Source organism: Cyprinus carpio, chromosome B9 (assembly GCF_018340385.1).
Source record: "Cyprinus carpio isolate SPL01 chromosome B9, ASM1834038v1, whole genome shotgun sequence".
NCBI lineage: Eukaryota > Metazoa > Chordata > Actinopteri > Cypriniformes > Cyprinidae > Cyprinus > Cyprinus carpio.
Genome location: NC_056605.1, coordinates 18,193,975 through 18,216,883, shown reverse-complemented (window position 1 = coordinate 18,216,883; position 22,909 = coordinate 18,193,975). Strand labels below are relative to the sequence as shown.

At 35.2% G+C, this 22,909-nt stretch overlaps 1 protein-coding gene across 1 annotated transcript in view; it reads left to right on the top strand.

Annotated features, from left to right (window-relative positions):
• Positions 1–22,909, top strand: part of LOC109097082 (transmembrane protein 163-like) — a 31,877-nt gene continuing 8,968 nt past the window's right edge. Inside the window, exons 1-2 of the mRNA XM_042731273.1 lie at positions 1–480; positions 5,050–5,169. Of these exons, the coding sequence (XP_042587207.1) occupies positions 291–480; positions 5,050–5,169 (310 nt within the window). The 5' untranslated portion in view covers positions 1–290. The remainder of the gene's footprint in view (positions 481–5,049; positions 5,170–22,909) is intronic.

The window sequence follows — 22,909 nt, the reverse complement described above, 5'->3', positions numbered from 1 at the left end:
CGCCTCGATCAGATGATGTGCAAAAGTCAAGATATGTTGAAAACAGACAGCGATACATCATCTTCCTCATCCCCACGTCAAATTACAGTTGGGTGGCTGCAGTTCTTGCGCTCGGATTGGAGTTGTTCTCGGTGGGAGGGTGGGGGTCCGTTGCTGATGCTGGGCAGATTGCGTTTATCTCTGCATCTCTGCTCCGCTACCTTTAATGCTGCCACTGGATGGCTGCGCTTCGCACTTCGACGTGAGATCATATACTGAGGGCTTCATCTGATTAGAGAAAGCAAACAAACATGACAGACAGTATGACTTCTGATCCATGCCCTGTTCCCAATCCGACTATTGTGGACCCGTCGGCTGTGCGAAACGGACAATGCGCCGCTGCCCAGGACCCGAACCTACCCAAAAGAGGGAGCCAGGGCGATCCTTTCAACATGGACCGGGACCAGGAGATGAAAATCACAGATAGCGTTGATGGCCAAGGTAAACACACCTCATCTCTCTAACATACAACAGATCGAGCTGTACTTTTCTGGAGTTGTTTCAGAAATGCATTTCAAACACAATGAGATTCTTTAAAGTAATTTATTTGGGATGTGATGTGAATAAAACTGAAAGGCTGGAGAAGGTTGCAGTCCAGCGGAGCACGCACGCGCTCTTGAAGATATTAATAATTCAGGTGAGCACAAACACTCGCCCTTTAAGTTAAGAAACAGACCAGAGAGAGATTAAACATCCTTATAGCAGTATAACAATAGGTTTAGCTTGTAAGTGAATAGATGGACATTGTTTATTATATAAAATATTGCTCTGTCTGTTTCAATGGAGCAGCTTGATTTGTTTCATTCAGTTTAGTCACGTCGCGCTCTGTGTATCGAGTCTGTTTGATACTTCACCACAAGCGGCTCCATAAGTTTCAAGTTTGGAAAAAAAATGTTTTGTGGATATTCTAATGTATCGCATAGGCTATATTTCGTTCGTTATGTTATCATGATAAACTTACTGTTACTATATAAATCAACGTTGTTGTCAGCAGTGATGTGACTTGGCATGCTTGTATTACGTCACGGTGTGATTTTCTCCGGTATTCATTCAATCCTTAGCCTATAACAAAATGTGATTTTTATTAATTTCTGTGTAACTAATTAGTATATATACATATGCAGTTTTTTATAAGAAGTTGCTTATTTGATATTCTCAAACCTTTATTTACTGTTTTTGTGTTGACATGAAAGTGGTTAGAAATTAGTCGTTTAAAATTAGTTGTAGTCAAGATTCAAGTGAATAAAATTTTTATTTGTGTGTATTTTAATAAAATATCAGAATTTTGTACAAAATGTTTTTTTTAATTGCAATAAACTTATTCATTCTTAAAGGGTTAGTTCACCTAAAAATGAAAATTAGCCTGTGTTTTACTCACCCTCGAGGCATCCTAGGTGTATATGACTTTATTCTTTCAGACGAATCCAATCGGAGTTATATTAAAAAATGTCCTGGCTATTCCAAGCGTTATCATTGCAGTGGGTGGATGTTTCTGTTCAATAGTCCACAAGACGTCAAATAAAGCACATGCATCCATAATAAAACATGCCTCCTGTAGTGAATCCATGCATTTTTGTAAGAAAAATATAAATTTTTTCAAACATAAACACTCTATCACTTCATTTAACTGTGGTATGGAAGCCGTTCCGGCTGAAAACATAGGACGTCAACGTTGCGTGATTAGTGACAAATGTGGAGAGAGAACAACACAAAATACTGGTCATGAATTAGAAGTACAAACCGAAGATTTGTAAAGAAAAATGTCGGAGGATTTCGATATAAGCCAAGAGGAGACTGGTTTTACTTTGCTAAAGTAAGGAAGGTTAGACAGCTTTGATTTTGTGTTAGAAGCATAGAGAGTGGATTTTTAGAGGTGAATGTTAGGGGAGTATGTTTTTCATCTTTCACCTGGAACGGCTTCTGCATACGACAGATACCATAAGTGAGAGAAAAGTGTTTATTGCATTTGAAATATGGATATTTTTCTTTATTCATGCCTCGGAGCTGTGTGAGGTCTGTTTTATTATGGATGCACGCGCTTTATTTGATGTCTTGTGGACTGTTGAACAGAAACACCCACCCACTGCAATAATAACGCTTGGAAGTGCCAGGGTAATTTTTCATATAACTCCAATTCGTCTGAAAGAAGAAAGTCATATACACCTAGAATGCCTCGAGGGTGAGTAAAACACAGGCTAATTTAAATTTTTGGGTGAACTAACCCTTTAAGCTTTTGTTACCTTGCATGTTGACAAAATTCATGTTGTAGTTTACGATCTGGCCATCTATGATGGTTACGTCTCTGCTGTAAAAGACTGGAAACTTTGTTTCTGCTACCTCTCAAACTGTATCTACACTGACTCGCACCTCCAATGGAGCTGTTCAGAGGTGCATCTGATCTCATATCAGCACTTCTACTCTTGAAGCAGCATTAGTCTCTGCACCTGCAGGATCTGAGTGTGGCTGTATGCTGTAGCACCCCCCTGTGCAATCAGTTTGAGCCGCTGAATAATTCATAAGAACCTTCAATTCTCCGCTGGTGAAATTGTGGGGGCATTAGAATGAGACTAAGAAGCCTAAGAAAAAGACAAATTAATTAAGAAGCAAAAACAGGAGTTTTAGTTAAAAGTAGCAGTCTGTTGTTTACAGTCTCAGCACTTGGATTATTTATTTATTTTTTGAAAATGTATGCTAGTCTACAATTTTAGTATCATGTATACACTTCAGATAAGGTCTGTCTGCTCAAGAATTGCAGTTACTTAAACTGGCAGTGGCAGCCATCAGGATGGACAGCTAGTTTAGGATAGAACTGTAGTTTACCTTCAGTAAATTCTTGGCACATAAAGCAAGGATAAACTTTAGGCTGCCATGGCCAGTTGGAAGTCACAATTGTTGGCAGTGCTGTCATATACGTTTTAAGAAAAAGAAAAAAAAATCAGATTTTGTATTTTTTCTACTTGTAATTTTTCTACTTAATCTCTATACAAAGGGGGTAACAATTGATTATTAAAATAATATGGATTAAAAACAGTTTCTTAATATTTATTCATTGAATTTGAACCTGCAACCCATTTGTCAAAAATGATGCATATGTTTTTAAAGAGAAGCATATCCTGTTTTTCTAAGTAACATAATTAATGCCAAAATGGCTTACTTCCACTTACGGCTTTTCCTTAAAGTTGAATAAAAAGCAAATATTTTAGCCGATGTTCTTTAAGCCGCTAAGAAGAATGTTTCTCTCTTTCATGCAAACCCTATTAAGCATGGAAGAAATGCTGGGTCATGTGGATGTCCTTCTTCCACATGATTAGCAGACAGGCAGAGTGGGGGCAAGACCTTTATGTTGAGTTGCGGCTCATTTTATGTGCCTAGTCTAGAGTTTGCATGGGAAAATACAAACTGAGCAAACTCACTGTGTGTAAAGGTTTCTAATAGATCAGTAAGAACAAAGTTAAGCTTAACTGGAGTGTGTTTTTGGTTTTGGAAATGAAATAGTTTGGATCTTATGGGTTACATTTGTGTGAGAGCAAAATATGCTTGCGATCCTGACTGATGAAATAAATCATGTGAGTGGACACATTCCCCGGCTCTGTTTTTCAGTTCCTATAATCACACTGACTGACCACCTATTGACTCTGTGCTCATGACCCTCAGCATGTGACTTCCACAGGCCGACAGATCAGTTTGGTGAGCATGTGGGAAGATATACACAGCCACCCACTGTCACCATGACATAGCTGCCATTCATTTAGAACAGATGACAAAGGCATATTTGAATTTCACCTCTTTGGCAAACACAGCACAATATAAACATTGCTTGGAGGCTATACAATAGACAGTCAACAAGTTCTGCTGATTCTGTTCACTTAGTCTTATTTATAATTACACTCATGGATTAAATTTGTGACCTGTGGTGTAGAATTTATCTCTAATAATGTCTTGATAAAGACTGTGTTGAGGGACACAGATGTAGTTTCCTACACTTTGGGAACTGCATATTAAGGCTGTTTGTGCCTCAGAGTGAAAAATAAAAAGATAAGTGTGAGCCAAAGTTTAAAATAATGACACATTCAAAAGTTTGGGGTCAGTATATACTTTTATTCAGCAAAGATGTTGTAAATTTATCAAAAGTAAAAAAAGTAAAGACATTTATAATATTACAAAAGGTTTCTGTTTCAAAAAAGGCTGTTCTTTTGAACATCCTATTTATCAAAGAATCTGGGGGAAAAATATTAAGCAGCACAACTGTTTTCAGCATATATAATAATTATAAATGTATCTTGAGCTGCAAATTAGCATATTATAATGATTTCTGAAGGATCATGTGACACCAAAGACAGGCGTAATGGCTGCTGAAAATTCAGGATTCAGCATTCACAAGAATAATCTACATTTTAAAACATATTAAATAAAAAAGTTGATATTTTGTGATATATTGAGTGTATTTTGATAAAATAAATGCAGCCTTGGTGAGCATAAAATACTTCTGTCAAAAACAAACAAATCTTACCAATTCCAAACCGTTGTAAAAAACTGACATGCGATATGAAGTAAAACAGCAAGATATAAATTCATTCTGATATATAAAGTCACAAATACATTTTAATATGTTTAATTGACTCTTTGTTATTTTACTCTGAGGTGGAAACAGGTTTTCATTGCTGTCTCATTTTCCAATAGCTAAAGATCTCCCAGGGCTGCTTGTGAACAGCATTTAAAGTCATATCTTTTGTGACTTGATACATTATAAACATAATTTAGTGGCATGTAAATCTTGTTGAAACCATTTTGCTCTGCTGATTAAACAGAGCCAATGCCCCTCTGATAGTGCAGATTCATTTCTGCTCATCTTTGCGTCTGACATAAAGCCCTTTAATATTGCTACCCTCAGTCTCAATGCCTGTCATGGTCCAGTGAGTAAATAATCAGCCGCTGTTGTTTGTTCTCCTAGTGCACTTAATTGAATTGTATAATGGCCTTTAACCAATGTTTTATTTACTTTTTTGACAGGTCTCTTGGAGAGCAGCATGCGCCTGAAGCCTCACGAAGCTCAGAGTTACAGGAAGAAAGCTTTGTGGGTGTCCTGGATCTCCATTGTGGTGACGCTCATCCTGGCTGTGGCGGGCTTCAGTAAGTTCATGGTGATGCTTTTCCTGTCTGTGGCAGGCAGCCTTCAGGATGTTCAGTTAGTTTTAGTTAGAAGTAGTTTCAATCACCCACAGACCACAGTCTGTTCACTGACTGTCTGGTACATATTACACACAAAACTGGAAACTATTACTTTCTCAGTCTGGCAAGCTTCAGTCTGATTGGCTGACTCAATTTTGTTTGCAGTTAATTTTTTCATGTCTAGCTTTTAGTCTATTACTGTGGTCTAATGAATTTAAGGTAAATGAAATGGACTAAATGACGTATTACATTTCAGTTGAATCTCTGCCTGTCTAAGTGGGCAGTTTTTGGCCTAAATAAGCTGCAATGTGGAGCAGACCGTATGCTGTTGAGTCAAAGCCCTGGCTTTGTGAGACTTGCTTCAATTGCCAGTGACATCCATCAAGATGGTCAGCTAGTTGAGACTAGAACTGGCAGAGACAGTCCTCAATAAATTCAAGTGTAGGCTAGAACTGGCCACTGTGATGTGTAGGCGGTCAGAGTAGTTGGCACTAGTTGGCACTAGTATAGTCAGTTCTTAAATATTTTAGGTTTTGGTACGTTTAGGTAATTACAGGAAACTTTTCTTCCACTATTTTGATAATGTTAGAAGAGAGATTTTCATGATAAAGATTTCAGAGGTGTTTGCTGTCATAATAGAGTTAAACATTTTTGTATTTTATTTATTTTTAAGGCAGAAAATAGACAGTTACATATATTTTTTTTTATAAAGGTATAAATAAAAAATAAATGAATAAACATTTTTTTTAAATTAATTTTAAAGATTTATTTTATGTACTAATTTATTTATTTATTTGGATGTATTTTTATGTATTTATAAATGTTATGCAATAAAGTAACTGAGAAACTATTGATAAAGTATACAAAGTGTCTGTGAAACGTAAATAATTTACCTTAAATTATTTGGAAAGAAGCAGAATAGATTGTGCATACATTTTAGCAGCCTTGCAGATGACTTGTGCTTTTTGTCAGGAGAAAAATTTTAAAGCAGAAAACATCAGCACCTCTGCTGCTATTTAAAGCTGATGTGTGTAATTTATTCAGTGTTGAAGCACTCTTGCTATGCAAGATTAATAATACATAGAGACAACAATAGGTAAGCCATTCATAGATTGAATCCCAATAAAGTTGAAGTTGTGGCAATGTGGCGCAACTAAGCGGTCTGAGCGGTCCAGCATTGGTGTTCTCAGAAAGAAATTACACAACGTATTGTAAAAGATTTATATTTTAGTTTTTTATTCTTTGTTTTTAGTATGTATCTCTCATTTTGTACATATATTCAGTTATGGTTTGCATTGATTCTTTAGTATGATTTTTTTTTCTTGCATATCTTGCCTTTTCTATGTTCTGTTAAGCTGCTAAAAATATAGCATTATGTCTATAAAATGGGGGGGGGGGGGGGGGGGGGGGGTCATTCTCAATAGGTTCCTTGGCAGTAAAACATTCTTGACATTAGCCTCTTAACTCCTCACAAGACTGCATGAGGAAAAATGCTGCAAAGGAATTTTGCTCATTTTAAAAGAGGAGTAACATTTGTGCAGCAGATACTCATTTAAAATGCCAAAGATCTGATAATTTACAAGCAACCTTGTTTCTTTGATGCTTTTTCTGTCTTCACACCCTTGATTTAGAAATAACTAAGACAAAGAGTTCTTCCACACAGTTCTTCATTAGAATAAATGTGCTTTCAGTATATCAAATTGAAACACACTATAGAGTATATGAAGTTAAAGCATTTTTTGTACATGCACAAAGATGAAGTGAAGGAGAAACTAAATGTAAAGGGTTTACAGGATGTTTCAATATTTGGTTACCAGATGACGATGACTTCCCAGCTGAGTCTTGGTTCCTGCCAAGGTTTCTTCCTCATTTTAATCGTCTTCATTTTTGCCTTTGTCTCAGTCATTAAAGTTTGCTGAAAGCTGCTTTGGAACCATACATCTTGTGAAAAGAGCAGGTTAAATTAAATTGAGAAGGAATTATTTGAGGATAAAAGCAGAGAGAAATGAAGATTTATGCTACAGCATTGAAATGAAGAAGAAAAGTAATTTCTCATCCCCTGTAGCTTTAAGGTTTTTATATTTATCTTCCTACATTCACCTATACCTCTCAAACACACACACACACACACACACACACACACACACACACACACACACACACACACACACACACACACACACACACACACACACACACACACACACACACACACACACACACACACACACACACAACCATACTTCCACATGCTCTTTCATTATACCATCTCTGTCTATTTGTAATCTTTATGTCATAACATGATGATTAACAGAGAAGAGGAAGTTGGCATTTGGCCAATGTGATGCAAACAGTGTGTTTATCACGAGTTGTCTGCAGTGATAAAGCGTATGGTTGTTGGAAATTTGACATTACAATACTCACTGTGTTATCAGAGGCTGTAAAATTTCTGTTTTGAATTTAACATTCACTGTAACTTTAGTTGTACCAATTGATTTTCTCTGCCTCCGGAGTTCATACCCTTAATTTATGTAAAGCCTATGGCTCAGCTGTCCATGAGCAGTCTGAATGTCTCTTGCTGAAACAGCAAGTTTAACTTGTCCTCTGTTTTGTAACATATAATGATGTGGCATAATAACACTGTCTCTGTATTGCACAGTCACACTTACATTGTAAAGAAACATTCTTTACCAAACTGACATCATGACTCTTGTCGGGGTGTGGGGCTTGTGACCGTCTTCGGATTCTGAGGAGATGAACACCCAGCTTTGTTTTTGTGATTTGGCATGAATACTTGTATTTTTCCAGATTTTTCATGCAAGTGAATTGGGAAATCATAAGAAATGCTGAATTTGAAAACATTCTTATAGAATCTCATGGGAAAATATATAATAAAAACTATGTTGAGGCAATGCATCTTATTGAGAAAGCTCAGAGATTTATTGTGGCTTACAGCAGGAACTGATTGCTTGCTCTACTGACTTTTTCAATCAGTGTCAGTCAGGATATTCTTTAGTCTAGTAGAACATTTCAGCAATTGTTAAAGTGATAGTTAATTCAAAAATGAAAATTCTGTTATCATTTTTCTCCCTCATGTCTTATCAAACTTGTATGGTTTTCTTACTTCCATTGAACACACAAAAATTTGAGTGATGTGAGGACTGGAGCTTTCAAGCTTCAAAAATGATGCACAAGCACCATAACAGTATCATTGGCGTGGTCCAGCCTAAACATTCAGTTTACTCTGAGTCTTCTGAAACCATACGATAGCTTTGAACAGTTGTTATTCACACCTTCTTTTCTAGTGAGCTATGTTGTTGACCACTGAATCAGTGAAATGACTTTTAGCACTGAATTAGTCTAAATCAGAATGTTTTTTTTTTTTTTGTGATTTGGATTGACGATTCATGGACCAGACTTGACTCAAAAGAAATATTTTTCATTAATTGTATGTTGCAACTTCTCCTAAGTAAACTTCTTTTAACTGAGACGTTTACTTCTCAGTAAATGATAGCAAAGTTTGGGTAGGTTTGATCTTTTAAGGAAATGATTAAATAAGACATTGTTTATCTCAAATCATCCTAAATTACTTACAGTTAATTAACACTATTTGAAACAGTTTTTTGATCATTTTTATTACAGATTTCTTTTCCACATCTACAGCAGCACAAAGCCCCTTATTCTGCTTAAATGTCTCATTTGTTCTCATATATTTTTAAAGAGAGCTGAAAAACTCTTATCTAGGGCAGTATTTCTGTGAAAAAGATTAAAGTCTTCCTTTGTAGTTATTTAAGATTCAGTGTAATATATACATGATATTTCTTAGAAGGAAATTGTATTCTCCAGTCCAGTCTTGTTCAGTAGCTTAGCTGAATAGACTAGCATGAAAATGCATTAACATTCCCTTAACATACAATATGTGTACGTTTTGACATAAAGGATTATTAAGCTAAACAATGTATTTGATTGGCAGTTAGAAATAATTAATCTGCATATGTCAGGTTTGCTGCCAAAGTTTCTTTGGTCAGATTATGCATAATTACATGCTGTGTAAAAGATTTTATGTTGTCAAAGAAACATATATGCTATCAACATATCAGATAAGTTTTCATAAGATGGGTGTTATGTGAACATTAAGCAAAATTTACCCATAACTCCATGTCTTATTAATTCCACCTAATTACCTTTTACAGTGTGATGCACTGATCAGCAAAAGAGCTTGGTATTTTATTTCTACTCTTATCAGTCACTGTCATGAGTAGTGGATACCCAGCAGTGATTTCACAATAAGGGCCTGTCTTAAAACTTGCCTTACCTTGCTATAAATATTATCTTTATTATTATATAAAGTATAATCTATATTATATAAAGTATTAATTTCTTGAAAAAATCTTATTGATTCCAATCTTTTTAATGATACAATTTCAATGTGCCTGCAGTACTTTAAAATAACTTAAGTAAGTCCACTATGTGTACTGAGAAATGTATTTGTATCTGTGAAGGCTTTCATTCATTCAGGTCAGTGTGGAAAGTCAGGATGTTCTTTTGCACTGTATATATTTTTTTTTTAGGATTTATCCTATTACCCTATTATCATACTTATTATTCTGTTATGTCATTTACTTTTATGATTAGCAGGCAAGGTTATTAAATCATTGTTATTAAATCATTGATCTGCAAACAGCAGATCAAGTTGGAAAGCTTGACAGAGCTAGCAAAATAACTAAAAGTTGGAAAGAGCTTATTAATGAAGGGTCAGTACAGCTGGTGGTGGGATGCATGCTTTGTGTTTTAAACAACTTGTACCATTTAGTAATTGCATAGCAACATTAGTATTTTGCATTTGGTTTCAGGTGAATCATAGCAACACAGCACAAATGAAATCTGGATTTTTACACTAACTAAATGCCAGATATGTGCTCGGAGAACATTTGTGCATTTTATGCAAATTATCATCTTTTTCATTCCTTCAATGTCACCTTCCTCATACTGCAGTAGCTACATTCACTATATTCACACATTAAAAAAAAACAGGTTATTTATATGAGGTTCCAAATATAGGTTTGGGAGGAACCTTATCATTTAGTCCTTTCAGTTATCATTACGAGCCTATATAAGCAGCAGTCTTTGTGCTGTCTCAACGACAATTCTTCCGGCATCCCTCCACCTCACCATCTCCTCCTCTATTTCTGTTACTCTCCATGTAGTACTGCAAATAAGTAAGAAATGCTGCAAACATTGTAGCCTGTAAAGTAATCAAATATATAAAAACACTGCATATTTTTCACTATGTGAATGAAATATATATTTCTTCTTATTAAAGTTACAAAAGTGATGTAGTCAAGAGTAGTGAGAGATTTTCTCTTTTGTTGTTTAATTAAAATGAATGACAGATAGCAGGAATACTGGACTGCTGTCACTTTAAGAGCTGCAAATTTCTGCTGGTTAATGGTGTCTACCTGTATATAGCAGATGCTATAAAAAGGGTTAAAAAGCTATAAATGGATGGTATTATCATAATAGTATTTTGTACGATTCATACGTTATATTCCAAATCTTCAAAATATTCTTTAAAAGTCAAATTTAGTTTTCATGGTATAAAGTACAGCAAACAAGCTGAACTATTCTAATAAATAAATGTTTTATTTATTTATTTTTATAAATGACTTATTTAAGAGGCAGGCAGGGAGGAAATTCAGATGTATTATAATGACATAGGTCACCTAAATTAAAGTACCCTCTTGAATCAGTGATCATCATTCTCATTCCTGAAAATGTGGTGTGAATATGTGTAGTAGGGTGTGCAATTGAGTTTTTCATGATTTTACATGAAGAACAGGATTCATAGTCAAAAATGAGACATGAGTGGTGCAATGTAGCCCTCATGGGAAATCAGTATTCTAGTTTTCAAGTCATGATATGTGGCATAATAACTAGATCCTTGAGACTTCTTTTTTAATTAAGCCCTTCCATTGTGAGCCCATGTTGCTTGCTACCAAAATAATCCTGAAAGTGAGAAGCGATAATGATGAGTCATTAGCTTGTCATTTCAGCCTTTAGTGAACTGAAGTAACGTGCGGTACTTTATCACTGCAGCAGTCACTCTGCTTTTCAACCTCATCAGTGTCTTCAGTTTTATTACTTACAAAGATCCAGTATCTCATGATGTTAATTTTACATTTCAAATGGGATTCTAGGCAACATCAGATCCACATTTAGCATTGTTTAATTGAACTGACATTTAGCCAACTGAGGCCAAGTTTTTCAGATACATGCAGCACTGGTCAGAGTTAATTAGGAGTTATGGAAAATAGTGTGTGTGTGTCTGTGTGTGTGTGTGTGTGTGTGTGTGTGTGTGTGTGTGTGTGTGTGTGTGTGTGTGTGTGTGTGTGTGTGTGTGTGTGTGTGTGTGTGTGTGAAATATAATATCGCCCATTAGGGCAGCTTCACTGAGAGGTTGTTGGGTCGTGTTTGAGTGCTGTATCTTTACACTGGGACTGTCTTTATCAGCCTTATCCTGACATGCGCTACATATATTTGTTTCACAGTATAATGGATCATATCCATGCACACAGTGCTAAAATACAGAGAAGATTTATTGAGCTTTATTCCTGGCTGTCTGTCTTTATTCCTGTCCTGATAACAAGCATCTTATATTAAGTTCAACCAAGCATTTAGGAGAACGTTTTCACTTCAGATGCATTGCGAATACTTTAACTGATTTTATTTTTTGGTTTCTCCCATGTAATCCTAGTTCTTTAAAATCATTAGACACTCCCTTTTCACTTGTGAATCATCGCTGAGATATGACATCATTTTTAAAAGACCGTGGTTGGTGACATTTTCAGTGTGGCAACACATTTCACCTGAAGTCAAAGCCCATTTTCATACTCAATGTTCTTCTCTCACCTTCTCAATGTGTTCTGCTGCCTGAGGTTGTTTTGAACATGTTGTCATAAGATGATGATCGTTCATTGTCTAGTCCTAGTTTTGTCATCCCTACTGTTGTTAACCGAGTATGTTTTTGTTCCTCTGCAGGACCTACTTAAAGCATCAAGAAAGGTTTGGCTGAATGAGTTGCATATATTTTACTGGCCCTGTAATCTGAGCAGAGCGCTGCAGACGTCTGCCGTTCTGCTCCATTAGGAACCTGTCTAAACATATTAAGTCTCAGTGTTGAGTTCTCCTTCCAGTCCAGTCTGGCAGGACCGGCATCACAAAATTGTTCTCTAATAATGGAACCAGTGTCCTGATAGCAGCCATGCTGCTGGTGTTTATGGGACACATCATCAGTCACTCTGAACATTTCTTTCTGTCTGCCTGTCTATGTGTCCGTCTGTACATCTGAAATAATATAATTTGTCTATATTGAGTTTCTTTAAAAAAAATTGCAATACTCCCTTCTTTTATTTTTACTGCAATATAATTTGTGTACTGGGTTTCTTTCTTTCTTTCTTTCTTTCTTTCTTTCTTTCTTTCTTTCTTTCTTTCTTTCTTTCTTTCTTTCTTTCTTTCTTTCTTTCTTTCTTTCTTTCTTTCTTTCTTTCTTTCTTCCTGCATTTCTTTCTGCATTTCTTTCTTTCTGCATTTCTTTCTTCTTTTTGTTTTTTTTTGTTTCTTGTTTTTTTTCTTTTTTTTTTTTATTTCTTTATTTTATTTATTTTTTTATTGTGATTTTATTTGTATAATTGTTTTCTTTATTCTTACTTATATAATATTTCATATCTTGAGTTTCTTTTTACAAAAATTGCAATTTCCTTCCTTTCCTCATTCAATCCCTAGTAATGCCTCAAGATGTTTGTTGATGGAATACAGAGTGTGGTGGTCCATTTGGTACATATAATATCTTAGCTTCTAAATTAATTTCTCTGGCTGCTCCTTATGTTTTTTTTTAAAGTTCAGAATTATTATACTACAGCAACAACTGGTTCTCATAATGCTTTAATGTAAGCCCTCAAACACAGAATATATTGAAAAAATATGCTAATGTTGTGTATATGTAAGTTGAGAGAATAGCTGTTTATCCATTATGTTCCTGCTATTGTCAGCATTCAGTGACATCAGCCGGCACAAGTATTCCAGCTGTATGATCTTCTGATCAATGTGTTCTCATTGTATTGTTCAAAGGTAGTACAAATCACCTGGTGTGCTGATGCTGTCCATGGTCCTGAATTCCTCCTGGTTATTACAGTTTAGAAAGCCTGGATTGAGTTTGAATGATGTTGTTTCTGAGTAATTTTGCACAAAAATTGTATACGGCTGAAAAACCTGTGAAGCCTGTGAAAATATAAGTCCTTTTGCCCCTGAAAAAATGGTGGTTAAAATAACTGGATATGTCATGTAAGAATGCATGAAAGGAACTCTAGGACATTACAGTCTATTTCACCTGAACTCCTGTACTGCTTATGTTAAAATATGGACAGGAACAGCTGCTGCTCTGGTAGCTTGTTGTCAGGGCCTCAGACATGTGTTCATGTACAGCACACAGACACGTGCTTAGCAGGTGTCCCCAAAGCATTTCAGCTCATCAGGTCAGCTTTCAACCCGAACCTGTCTGTAGGCAACTGTAATGTTAAAAAAAAATTTAAATCTTAAAAAAAGTGTTTTTTTGTTTGTTAAAAAAACGTTTTTAATATGCATCCATTTGTTGGATGATTCCATTGAAAAGTGTAAACACTGTAGTTATGTGGCACTTTAAACATTATTATACCAGTTCTAGCATACTGTCCAGTTTGACCAAATACTTTAGAAATTCCAAGACGGTGCACATACTGTATGTTACTATGAATGGGAGAAAGTGCAATATGGCCAACCAATAACATGAGTTTGGAGGTGGGACATCTGTTTGCTTGACCACTGACAGACAGGGGGAGTGTTCAGAGCAGATATCATACACTTTAGCTTTAAGCATAATTGTATGTGAGAGTCCTAAAAAACGCTTAAATTTCACTGTGAAGAATTTTTCAGTCAAAATATTTAATTGTGTTTTAATAAAAAATGACTTATTTTGAAATATATTTTTAAGGTGATTAAATATTTATCTAGTGATGTAATTATAGTTTCCACTGTACCACAGTCTAATAGACTTTTCTAAAATACACCAGAGAGGCTTTTGAGTAATATGAAGTCATTATACCAATAAAGCAGGCCTTTTTATTTAAGTATTTCTGATTAAACTTTAAACAGGTTAAAACTGTAAACAGAAATCTTTAGAATCAAAGGCTGCGGGCCATATTTACTAACAGCTTGCACCAGCACAATCCATCATTTGGCATTAAAATCAGGATTTACTAAAGACGCGCAGTGAAGAATTGGCGCTGAAAAGGTGTGGACAGTTACTTTTGCACCTGACATTATGGAATATGCATTTGTAGGAGTTTCCCTTTCAGACGCAAAATTTATCGGAGTAGAGTATTAAAATTAATCACGCAATTGAATTACTAATGTTTGAGCTCGTCAAATTACTGGTATTTGCGCCATTATTTAACACCCCAAAAAATTTATGTCTTAAAGCAGGTGGTAATTTGCACTGCTCTTTAATGTACACATTGTTAGTCAATCACCCTCAGAATTTTTTATGTAACTGCGCTATAACGCTAATTTGCCCTGTTTAGTAAATCTGGCCCTGTATTTATTGCCACCAAAAAATGACATAATAGCAATTATAACAAATTACTTCAGTCCAGTTAGATGTTTTATCTCTGTTAGCAGTGCCTATTAAATTAATTTGTTCAGCCACATGCAGTAAAAATCATAAGCTTCTGCTGTCAAGTAGAGGTTAAACAATTAAAACATTTAATGTTCCAGCTTTCTTTTATCCAGAAATATTTAAAATCTTTTTATTATTAATGTTTACTGTGTACTGATTTAAATTTTTCTTTTCAGTCCTGCAGAATCGATTCAGTTATTCAGTCAGTCGAATGCCATTGGGGTGTTTACGTGAACGTGAGCTCTGACTGGGAATCAGATGTGTCTGTGGGCATGCCAATCCTGTCACATGCTTCTTCACACATACTGCATTAAATTGAAATGCCTTGAAACATGAAAACCATAAAACTTCCTTAGAAACACTGTCAATCTGGCATGTCCTGAAGCCTATATCAGTATTTGATAGCGTTCTGCAGCAGAAAGCAGGTGCAGCTCTCTTCCTGTTAACAGCCAAGCAAATCTGCTCGACCGGCCATATTGGCGGGGAGTCTCTGGTCTCAAGGGGCTCCTGGAAGCTGAGCTCAGACGTGAGTTGCATGTTCTGTGAGTGTGACCTCAATAAATCAACCTAGATTAGGTCTCTGGAACCTGGATGCGGTACCACAGAGTTTCTGAGGGTGAGGAAGCGGGTCGGACGTGTGGCTGGTCCCACAGGAGGGAATACCTGGAATCTGTGAATAATTCTGAGAATAAAGGGAATACTTTTCTTGATATTTAACGAGATTTATCTCCAACTTTTTAAAATAATGAAATTAATATATTTTCATTGGAATGTCACATTTTGTACTATTGCATGAAATTTAATATTTCCTAAAAATGTGTGGAAGATTATATTTTGCTGTTGTCAAAGGTCTATATAACATCTCCACCTTATAACAGCATAATTTATAATCTAATCTAATAGTCATAAACTAATAATCTTTTAAACCTTTTTTGCTACAGGCCATCAAAGTCCTTAGAAATCTCCTCTTATCAATCTTATTTTTTTTCACAATAAATTATTATTATATCAAGAACTGATATATCAATCACAACAACAACAACAATAAAACAATACGATTGATTTTTTTATTTATGTATTTGCATTATTTTCTGACTTTGAGTAAATCAAAAGTACCATATAAAATTCAAATTTGGCATTATAAGCAGACTAAAGCATTTTGGTTTATAGTCTTATAAAGTGCTGACAAATACGCCTGCATTTTTTTTTTCACATTTCTTATGCTAAATGCTTTAGAAATGCATTGAAGTATTTTATGTGCCGCTGTGTGCAAGGCAGTGTGTAAATTCTTTTGTGGATAAACACATCAATTTTAAAGTCACACTTTTCCACCAGCTCACAGCTGAACAGTAATCTAAGAAAACAGTCAAGTCACTGGGGCAGTGAGTCACTGATATACTGCTTTACTGTTCCTTCTGCTCATTTGTCCTTTGACTTAAGCTCTTAGCAGTACAAATATTCTACTGAAGTCCAATAATGGTGTGAATTACAGCTTACTTTATGAATGTGCCAAGTGCCCTATACTTTTTCTTGAATTTGGCTGGTTTATATGTTTGTTTGTGGTGAGAACGAGTTTCTGGAAATCAGGTTATGTGAAAAAGTTGTTAGACATTTAAGGTGCACTTTTAAACTTCTTTATTCAATGCTAGTCTCACCCTCAGAGCACATGGCTTCAGTTCCCTTGCACTGTATGATGATCATATTTTATATGAAGCCTAAACTCCACTGTTTCTTGAATGAAATTCCCTAAATTTGATGGCAGCACTGTTGAACTGCACTGAGGGTTGGGAGTGCAGTAAACTCCACTCTGCATGTGGCAAATGGCCCAGCGCTGTAGGTTGTGAATTATTAAAGACAACATATTGCAGCAGAGCTGAGGAAGAGCATTGTTGTGATAGCCAGTGTCCCCTAACGTGAGTTCTACATAAGGTCGAGGAATTTGCATTAATTTGCATTGGAATTGGCGACGAAATTCTCTGCATATACACATAAACTAATGTTAAATTCACACATGTGGGATGACTTATTAATCACTATCCTGAAACTAAGGTATTAAGAGCATGTTATGTATTGATATTCGCCAATTGACTCTTTTAAAGTGACACTTTCTGCGGCACTCCTAAAATCGATTTCAAATAGATTATAGTAGAATTAGTCAGACACTGGCTATTGATTTACCCAGTCAGTTATAAATATACTGGATTTCCACTGCAGAAAATGGATGGATGGTTCTTGATTTTTTTTCATTTAATTATCTGCACTGCACCACAAATAAAGCATTGAAAAGAGAATCCTGGGACTACCGGTGACATCTCAAGTCACAACCTTAAATAAACAATAAAGCTTTGACGAATATTTGTGACAGCTCAAAGCTTTTACAATGTTCTTCCTTGAGAAATCTGATCAACAGGAATCAGCAGATTCTACTTTCTGTTTTGCTGACGTCTCTGTCCTCCTTTGAAATTCATAGCACACACAGTCTTACAAGAGGACAACATCCTCAGTCAGCTCGGCTCCTCTGAGACGGGGATTAGCGTGATGAAAAGCAGGAGCGGTGGCCATTATCAGCCCGAAGCTCTCAGAGAGGGGTTATCCCACCATTCCTCATTCATTACGAAGATATTATATTTACAATCTAATTAAAGGAACAGTCCTCCCCAAATATTAAAATAGTATCATCATTTACACACCCCTCATGTCATTTGAAACCCATGTGGTTTTCTTCTGTGGAACACATATGAACAAATTTTGAAGAATGACCTTTTTCATTTTTCCATGCAATTACAATTAATAGATACATTTAATGTATATGTATTTAAAAATTATAACATGATCATACAAGTGTTGTCCATACAATTCAAGCGCTATATTTCAAGTCTTTCAAAGTCATTTGATAGATTTGTGTGATGAACAGACTGTAATTTAAATCTTCATTCACATCTTAAAGGGATAGTTCACCCAAAAATGAAAATTAATTACTCACCCTCATGTCATTCTAAACCTGTAAGACCTTCGTTCATCTTTGGAACACATATTAAGATATTTTTGATGAATTCCGAGAGCTTTCTGACCCTCCATAGACACCAAGGATCCTAACACAATCAAGGTCCAGAAACGTAGTAAGGACATCATTAAAATAATCCATATGACATCAGCGGTTCAACCGTAAATTTACGATGCTACAAGAATACTTGGTAACACTTTATAATAACTGCACACTATTAATCATTAATTAAGTATTAGTAAACAGATAATTCATAATTTATAAAGCATTAATAGACATTAATAAGCAGTTTATAAATAGAGATATAAATGTTTTATTCTTGATTTAAAAAAGCATATCTATAATGTGTTTAATAATTTTATTGTCATACTTTATTCATGATCAAGTTATCATTTCTCAATGAAGTATAGCATTATTTATTTACAAACCAGTTACTTAGGAGTTGCCAGTGATTCATAAGATCACAAGAAATTGTAAGTAAATGTAGTAAATTCAGGTATTTATAAAGCATTTAGTAGTGGTCAGTTAACTATGTATGTGAGCTCATCTAAAGTGAGGACTAGTTATGCCTTGTAAAGCATTTGTAAATGATATTTAAAGGCTCAGTTATCTTCTAAACAGGAAAATGAAACAAATACAACACAGTGGTACAGAACATAGAAATATTAACAGCCTTTAAATCTCATTTGTAAAAGCTTTACAAGGCATAAATAGTCCTCACTTTGATGAGCTCACAATAATAGTTAACTAACAACTACATATGTTTTATAACTACCTGAATTAACCCTGAATTACAGTAGAAATACATGTTAATAAACCATTTATTAACACTCTAAGTAACTATTACTATATGTGTGAAAAATAAGATGTATGAATGCACATTTAAATAGTTTATTAATCATTTACTTACAATTTATAAGTGATCTTATGAACCACTGACAACTCCTTAATAACTGGTGTGTAAATAATGCTATACTTCATTTAGAAATGATAAATTGATCATTAATAAAGTATGAAAAAACACTTATTAAATACATAATAGATATGCTTTTAAATCAAGTATAAAGCATTTATATCTGTATTTATAAACTGATTATTAATGTCTATTAATGCTTTATAAATTATGAATTAACTGTTTCCTAATGCTTAACTAATGATTAATAGCGTGCAGTTATTATAAAGTGTTACCGAATACTTTTAGCGTGCAAAAGAAATAATAAAAATAACGACTTTATTCAACAATTCGTCTCCTCCGCATCACCCTATAGCGCCATTTTGAAGAGTAAACAACGTATGTAACGCATGTACGCATATATGTATGCAATGTATTTGCTCTTTTGTTGATTTTGATCACTGATGTCACATGGACTATTTTAACGATGTCCTTACTACTATTCTGGACCTTGATCATGTTAGGATCCTTGATGTCTATGGAGGGTCAGAGAGCTCTCGGAATTCATCAAAAATTTCTTCATTTGTGTTCTGAAGATGAACAAAGGTCTTTCAGATTTGGAACAACATAAGGGTCAGTAATTAACAACAAAATTTTCATTTTTGGGTGAGCTATACCTTTAACTGCTGCTATATGATCGCTGATTCAGTGAGTTTAGCTGAAGAAATCATTCAGACAGGTTTTGTGAATTAGAAAAAAAAATGAAGTGAGAAACTTCTATGTGCCATGTGGTGGTTTTAGTTACTGCCAAGTTAGAGATTTTTTTATAGGCACTGTTGACACTGACAACATGCTGACAGAAAAAAACAGAACAGGCTACTTCTGGTATGAAATAAAGTCTCAGCTTTCAAATTTTGTCATTTTGAAAGAAATTCAAACAATAAATAACGTTTTGTGGCTCTTTAATGTGTCACACCTCAGTTCAAGTGGCACGTGAACTGATTGTATCTTCTTTTTTTCTTTAGTATGGAATGAAATTGAATTGAATTAAGATGATATGTTGTTTTGTGACGTCAATATACACAATATTTCAAGTTCAAGTCCACCGAGGTTAATCTACTCTCCTGTCTGTTTGATTGTCAGACAAAATGGCAGATTCTGCATTATGATTAGTCAGATTGCCTGACAGTCAAACTCCCTGCAAAGGGTGAATTGCAAGGATTCCCATTGAAATGATTGGTTTCCACCCATGAAAATTTAGAAAACAATGCTAAATGTGAACTAACCTTTCTAAATAAATTGGTAAAAGCATTGCATCACTGAAGTTTTTGTTAGAATCTCTGGTTCTCAGAGAAAACTGAGATTCCCTTAGAACTGCACTTGTGTTTTGACTGGACTGGACCAAACTGTAATATATATATATACTACTATATACTGTTTGAGCATTTGAAGCAACATTTATGAGACATTTTATGTGTGTGTTTTTTTTTTTGCTGATTTATCTGACAGTCTCTCCTGTTCCACAAATACAACAGCGGCTGTTAAAAAGGCACAGCAGCGTCTGCACTTCCTGCAAGTCCTAAAAAAACCCGTCTGTGTCACAAACTACTGGTGGCATTCTGCCACTCTGCCATTGAGAGTCTTTTACCATACTATCTTACGTTGTGGTATGGGGCCTGTTCAGGAGCTAACAAAAAAGCTCTACAGAGGGTCATAAAGACTGCGCAGAATATCACTGGCTTCCCTCTCCTCTTACTACAGGACATTGCAAACACTCGGTACCTATTCAGAGCAAAAAACATTGTTAAGGACTCCTCATCATCTGTTTTCTTTCCTACCTTCGGGAAGGCAATATAGGTCAATCAAAACACGCACAGACAGATTTTCAAATAGTTTTTATCCAAGAGCCATTCAGTCCCTGAACTAAGTGATGCTTTGCACTATTTATTTATGGTAATCCTTGTGGACTGTGCAATAATTTCTGTACTTAGAACTGCACTTTATTGTCTTACCTGCACCATTCATGTTTTTTTCTAACATGGACTTTGATTATGTTATTGCTGTCTATTGGTATGTGGTTATCATATTGTAGCACCTCTGTGTGTAGTCTCTGAAATTTCATTGCATTCCGATGCAATGACAATAAAAGCTTGAAATTGAAAATTGTGATGTTATTTAAATGTGAGGAAGGCATTTTTGGAAATTTCACTATTTCCCCGTTCAATAAGATAAGAGTTGATCTTGCCTGAAATACCTATCCAGAGACATTGTAAACAGAGCTGCTGCCTGAACTGAGATTCCTTGAAAGGGATAAATACACTTGAGACTAGGAGAGACTGAAAGTGAAATAGTGACTAAGTGCAAATCAGAGAAGCCAGCCATCTTCCTCTGTCTTCTCTGTTTCTTCCTCAACAGCTTTTCTCCTGTTAATATGTGTCTTGTGTCTTGTTAGCAAACACCCAACAGGTAGTGTTCCTTTTGTGTTCTGACTTGGAAACTTTAAGTATGCAGAAATTTCCCCAATTCAGACCTGCTGTTTGTCAAAAGATCTGGACCAACCGACACTTTCCACCTCCGGTTTCTAAGCCTTAAGAAAATGGTAAACAAATCAAAGTATGCTGACACCTGAACAACAAAACTATGTGCTTATTAAACATTTCGAAACCATGTATTTACACCAACAGAAAAATAAATTGTTCTTGTTAATACTAATATAGATGTAATGCAGGACTAGAGACATCACACTGATTTTGACCTACTTCCTCAGACATGCTGTAACTACATTCACTGAGTTCTTTGACCATCACATTCCTTCCTATGTGCTCAGTCTTTTTTATCTTTTGGTGTGTGTGTGTGTGGGGGGGGGGGGGGGGGTGGTATTTCATATGCATATAGGCCAAGAAGAATGTGGATGTTATCTTTTCCAGATAGATCTGTATTTTTGTATCTGCTCATATTGGCAAGTTCACAAAATCTATAGTTCATAGTTATTAAGAAATTGAATGTAAGCTGTTTGTTGGTTCAAGTATTATGACCCCACAGCCACAAAGTTGGTCTGCTAAATGCATAAATTCAAGAAATCTTTCATTTTTGCCACATTTTTATTGATCGAGTGAGTTGAGAATTAAAATGAAGACAGAGGATGTGATGGAAACATGATCTGGGCCAAACTTTAACTAAACCACTGATTTACACTTGTACTGTTTTGTTGGATATTATATATTACAATGCATCAACATTTGTTATAGGCTCTGAAGAGTCCTCGGTTGTTTTATCATTCGATTTAATAAACAAGAAAATCTTTTGTTTTTCATACATAATAACAGCTCCGGAGCAGAAGTGTTGTTGTGTTTCAAGGGCAGTGTGGGATACCATGCGATGTGCAGCCCCTCTGTTGCTATGACACGTGGTGGTCGAGTCTGTCTTTAAAGTTGGAGATCAATAGAACAGTGAGAGCTCTCCACTCAAGAGGGGGGCAGCAAATAGAGCCTCTCAAATGCAAGCTCACGCTCGGTAAAACGGAGAGCCTCATATCTCTACAGCTTTGTCAAAAAAGTCAAAACACAGTGGGCAGCCCTTTTCAATTCACATTTTAATAGATGCAAACAGAGGGGTGACTGCATTCTGTTACTGATAAATGTAACACAGAATTTGACAATTGCACTTCCATCTGATTACAATGGCTGACATTGTACAACAGACCTGTGCTATGAGCTGAACATGTACAGGAGGCATTTTCTCTCCGTGTGAAACTCACTGATGTTTCACAAAAGGAACAATCCCCTCATGTTTTCTAGCTTTACAGTTACAGCTTTTAGGTTTATATTATTTTATATTATAATATAATATATAATATTACATAACTATTTTATAATCATTTGTTTTTTATGTGAAATACATTTTTGTGTGATTTGTTTTCCTTAAACATAATGTGGAATAGAATAGAATAGAATAATACATATTATATAATACATGATATTTACATGGAAATATGCTGCACGGAAAAAAATACAAAGTATTGTCATTGTACCATTTCCAACAACAATGGTATAACTGTTATTTTTATGTTATTTTAATATTTTGTTACCAAACATTA